General features: G+C 34.6%; 1 protein-coding gene across 1 annotated transcript; it reads right to left on the bottom strand.

The window, feature by feature from the left end:
• Positions 1–4,346: 4,346 nt before the first annotated feature.
• LOC137839429 (uncharacterized) lies at positions 4,347–4,763 on the bottom strand. The gene has a single exon (XM_068648545.1). The coding sequence runs from the start codon at positions 4,761–4,763 to the stop codon at positions 4,347–4,349; it is 417 nt and encodes a 138-aa protein (XP_068504646.1).
• Between the last annotated feature and the right edge of the window lie 274 nt (positions 4,764–5,037).

Raw genomic sequence — 5,037 nt, 5'->3', positions numbered from 1 at the left:
TCTCATAACAAAATCACTCTAACATATCACAATCCAAACACATTATCATTTTTCACACTTTCGTTTCAAATCCTCACACATTCACTCCCTCAAATCCTCACTCTTCAATCCAAACAGAGCCTTAAGAAAATTATTAATTTGACAATTGCAAATTGAAAGATATCAGTTTACAACTGTAATCATGTCAATACTATTTCAAATTTAATATTTCTATTTCTAGTTGTAGTCTAGTTGTAGTCTGATGCATAATTATTAATATATCAACATTCATCCTTTAAGAACCGGATGAATATGAATACTACACTAGAACTAAAGAGATGTCCAATTTATTATGAGTGCAACAAATCAATTAATATTTTTGGAACAAATATCTAATTCGTTTTGGATGTAAGACATGTTCATCAAAAGTCAAAAAGTGTGTTGGCTAACAAACTTTGTAGTTTGTCCAACCTATATTCTACCTGAGGTTTAACCAATTTTGATTAACTCTGATTATTTTCTTTCTTAATGTTGTTGTACATATTGTTATACCAACAACTAGTTACTATACATATAAGTTTTCCACAATCCAACAAGTTTGATTGTTCAAGTATAAAAGAGTTGTAATTAGGATGATTTTGTTTTTATTTTTTTACCTATTTTGAGATAATGCAAAATTCAATGATATTTTTAACTAACAGAAATAATATTAGATCTGGAGCTTGTTGTAAGAATTTAGTTATAATTACAATATAGATTTTGATTTAGAGGTATTTTTTCGAAACTACATATAAATAAGTTATTTTTTTATGTTTTTGTCGGAGTTAAATTATTTTAAGTATTAAACATAATTTGATTTATTTGATTTGTTATTGTTGATAAAAAAATATTCTAATATTTTTAAAAAATTTAAAATGGAAAATAAAAATGTGACAATTTTGTGCTTGTTATTTTCCACTTAAACGTTTTTATGTAAACCAATTATACGTTTGTGTCCTGTTTTTTTTTTTTGGGAGATGATACTTTAATATTCTATAAAATTTAACAACTACTTTTATTAATTTTTTATTTAATAGTTTAATTTATATTTTACTTAAATAAATTAATTTACTATTTTATTATTATATATAATTGTTAAATATATGTAAAGAAAATATAAGGTGTTAAAATGTTTATATATATACTGTAGTTCCTGTAAGTTACAAATATCTCAATGCATGTATAGTTTATTTTTCAATTTTATGTTTCCCAGACTATCTTTATATTTTTCTCTTAGTCTTTTCAGTTTTCACATTAATACGAAGAGATTGCATACACATGTTTTGGTTACACGTATTCTGCAGTTTAGACTAAAGTGTAATATTACATAATATAATAATTAATAATAATTTAGTGAATATAATATTTATTATATATGTATATGTTCTAACGAGAAGTTCCAAAATATGGAAACGAAAAGTGAAATTACAACTAATTGTTTTAACCAAAGAATGTGAAAATTAAAATGATAAGCCAAAGTGGATAAAAAGTAAAATAAAGTTAAAAAATGTTTTGTTGAAGAAAAATATAAAAATAGAAACTAATATAAAATCATTAATTAGAAATCAATTTTAGGGACAAAAATTTATTAGTTTCTATATTAACTAAATTAGATACTATTTTAAAGACTAAAAAATTATTAGTATTTAAATTAGTTTTTATTATTGATAAATAGTTTGTAAATTGGTATTTAATTAGCTACCAATTATTTAGATTCTAAAGTTGGTATCTAAAACCTTGGTATCTAATTATATATCAATTTAAAAATCATTTGTCAATAATAAAAACTAATTTAGATACCAATAATTTGTCTAGTCTCTAAAATATTATCATTTTTGCCAATATAGCAACTAATTATTCTTGGTCTCTAAGATTGATTTTTATTTAATGATTTTCTTTTATAGTGAGAATAATAAATAGAAAAATTATTAATAAAGCGTGTTATTTTTTACTTTTCTTCCTTCTTGTTTTATCTAACAAACCTAATTAAGTTCACCTAACTGATTTCCACTTTCAATTGGTGTTGTAGTTATTAAGAATAACCAATATACGAGGAGTTTAATAATTAAATGAGTAAAACTATGAAAAATTAATATGAGAGAACTAATTTATTAGATGGTCTAAATAGTTTATTTAGATATTTTAGTTTATAATATTTTTCACTGATATGATGGGTGACTTATTACACTTTTAATAAAAAAAGATATACATTAACATTTTTAAAAATGTATGGATACTTATTCGCAGAGTTCTGAAATCTAAAGATCTTATACTCAACACAAATTACAACTTGGAGGTTGTTATTTAAAGTTATTGTCACTAAGGACAATCTTTTAAGACGTGGTATTTCTTCGATGTGTGAGTGTTGTCCCTTATGTGATGTGAAAGAAGAGACAGTAGTCATATTTTTTTTGTTTAAGGTCTCTTGGTGAATTTGAGGACAGTGTCTCGAGTGGCTGGAGATTTCTTCGGTATTACATTGTAATTCACAAATGCACTTTAAGATGTTTAAACTTATAGGTTTGAAACATACTATTGCTAGGTGTTGGGGGGATTTGGGTAGGTATTATAGGTGAAATTTGGAATCATAGGAATATGGTGGTTTTTAAGAATAGGTGTGTTGATCTAGTTGAGATTTTTACTATGGTACAAAGGAGGACTTGGTTTTGGGTTACTATAAAGGAAAGATTGACTTATTTCTATTACTTGGATTGGTGTTTGGAATCCCTTTGTTGTATGAAATATTTCAGAGATTGATGTTTGGTGTTATATGTTTAACGTTTTGTCCAGGTTTGACAGTTGTGGTGTGTTTTGTGCATGTTTTCATGGCTTTGGTTTCTTCCTAACAGGGTCAGTTTGATGATTTTGGTCTTCGATTACGGTAAAGGAAAAATTGGTTGATTTATTCTATACGGATTGATGTTTGGAACCTTTATGTTATATGAGATATTTGAGAGACTGATGTTTGGTGATTTTTGTTTAACGATTCTTCCAAATTTGGAAGAAGTAGTGTGTTTTGTGTAGGTTTTTTGGCATCTATATCTGTTCCCGCCGGTTGACCGGGTGTGTCTTCGTGCGTGGCTTAAACTCGCGAGCTAGGGCACCTTCGTCTTCAACCTAGATTCCCGTCTTGGTGAGTACCTGCAAAACAAGTGGACAAAGGGGCGCCCTCGCGGCTATTTGCACTCCGACGATCAAGTCAGCTAGCGAGAAACATCAAAGGGACACACCTCCGTATCGGAACACCGTGAGTGGATGCTCTGAAGGTGGTCAAATAACTGAGTAACTAATGCTTTTTTCCCTGATTGCCTGTGCGTACAGTGGGTTCGCAAGCAAGCAACTAGAGTGTGTATGTAAATTGTAAAAACTCGATCAAAACTTCCTTCCCCGTCCCAAACGTCTAAAACCCCTTTTAAACGTCTAAAGCATTTAAAGCGTCTTAAAGCGCATTTAAAGTGTATAAAAACGTTCAACGCGTTTAAAACGTCAAAGCATTTAAAGCGTTTAAAGTGCGTTAAAACGTTCGAAACGTAAACTAAATTAAAGCATACCTTAGCAAACTTTCAGGAAAACATTGATGTTTCAGTGCTTACTGCCACGTGTTCTTCTGACTTGATCGCTACTCTTCATGGAGGGCCCTACAGCGCCGTAACCCAACTTAGGGTTAATCCATCGTGCAAGCTCTCCTTTCTCGAAGTGCATCTGGCACAAGGGGGTGACTTTCTGGGTGCCAACTCATGCGCCCCAACTTTTAGTCACTCGCCCTGGGAGTGTATCTACCTTTCTCTCGTACCATGCACGTGGTCCTCCCCTGGGCGTGGCCCTCTCATGGGTCGTATCTGTCCCAGGGGTCTCCCAACGGTGGCGTGGGTACTTCACGAGTCAGGTTACCCCCTACTGGTACCAGAACTATGGCCTCGAAGCCACCTTTCTCTCCTCTTCATTACTATTCTGAGGTATTGAGGCCTCTCGCGGTGTCACCCCCTCCACGGTCTTTCCTACCCATGGGTATCGGGGGGTGACATCGTCGATGTCTCATCCTGGTGATGCCTTAACTTGGCGACGCCTCAACCTGGTGACGCCTCACCTTGGCGACGCCTCACCTTGGCGACGCCTACCCTTGGCGACGCCTCGTCTTGGCGATGACTGCCTTAGGCGATGCCTTGAGTCTTTGTCTTTTGTTTCTTAATCTTTACTCTTATACTGTGCGAGAGGAAAAATTGAGTCAGTTTTCTTGAACTTCCTTTTTTTTTATTTGGGTGACCTCGTTAAAAAACCCCCGAGAGGGAAAAAGAGTGTCCCCTTTACAACTCTGTGTTTCATAACTTTCAACTGAAATAAAATTTTAAATTGGCTGCATTCCAGCTACGTGGAATGGGCCCCCCTTCTAGAGTCTCTAGATTGTACGAACCATTTCCCTTGGCTTCGGTTATTTTGAAGGGTCTGGTCCACTTGGGAGACAACTTGTTCTCCAACTCGTAAGGATGAGCCTTCCTCATGACCAGGTCGCCAACTTGGAATTGTCGCGGCTTTACATTAGAGCTATACTGATGTTCCACTTTCCTCTTCACAGCTTCAGCCTTTATCCTTGCTTCCTCTCTGGCCTCGTCCAATAGGTCTAGATTTACCCTTCTTTCCTCATTGGATTCTTCTGCCACAAAGCTTAGGAAACGCGGAGAACTCTCGTGGATCTCTACTGGGATCATGGCATCTGACCCGTACACTAGGCTGAATGGCGTCTCCATGGTGGAAGATTGAGGGGTGGTGTGGTAAGCCCACACGATCCTTGGTACTTCTTCTGCCCATGCCCCTTTAGCCTTCTCAAGCCTTCGCTTCAATCCCCTCAGCAAAACTCTATTCGCTGACTCTACCTGTCCATTCGTCTAGGGTGTTCGACTGATGTGAACTGAGTGTCATTATCTTAGATGAGACGCCTTGGCACCCCGAAGCGACACACAATGTTCTTCCAAACAAAGTGTTGTACCTTGTGCGCAGTGATCTGTGCCACTGGTTATGCCT

This window comes from Phaseolus vulgaris, chromosome 3 (assembly GCF_000499845.2).
Source record: "Phaseolus vulgaris cultivar G19833 chromosome 3, P. vulgaris v2.0, whole genome shotgun sequence".
In the NCBI taxonomy this organism is placed as follows: Eukaryota; Viridiplantae; Streptophyta; class Magnoliopsida; order Fabales; family Fabaceae; genus Phaseolus; species Phaseolus vulgaris.
The sequence above is the reverse complement of the archived record's forward strand: the minus strand, read 5'-3'. Positions and strand labels throughout refer to the sequence as shown.

Excerpts from the sequence above, each read along its gene's own strand:
- LOC137839429 (XM_068648545.1), bottom strand. The coding sequence starts at position 4,763 with ATGGAGACGCCATTCAGCCTAGTGTACGGGTCAGATGCCATGATCCCA.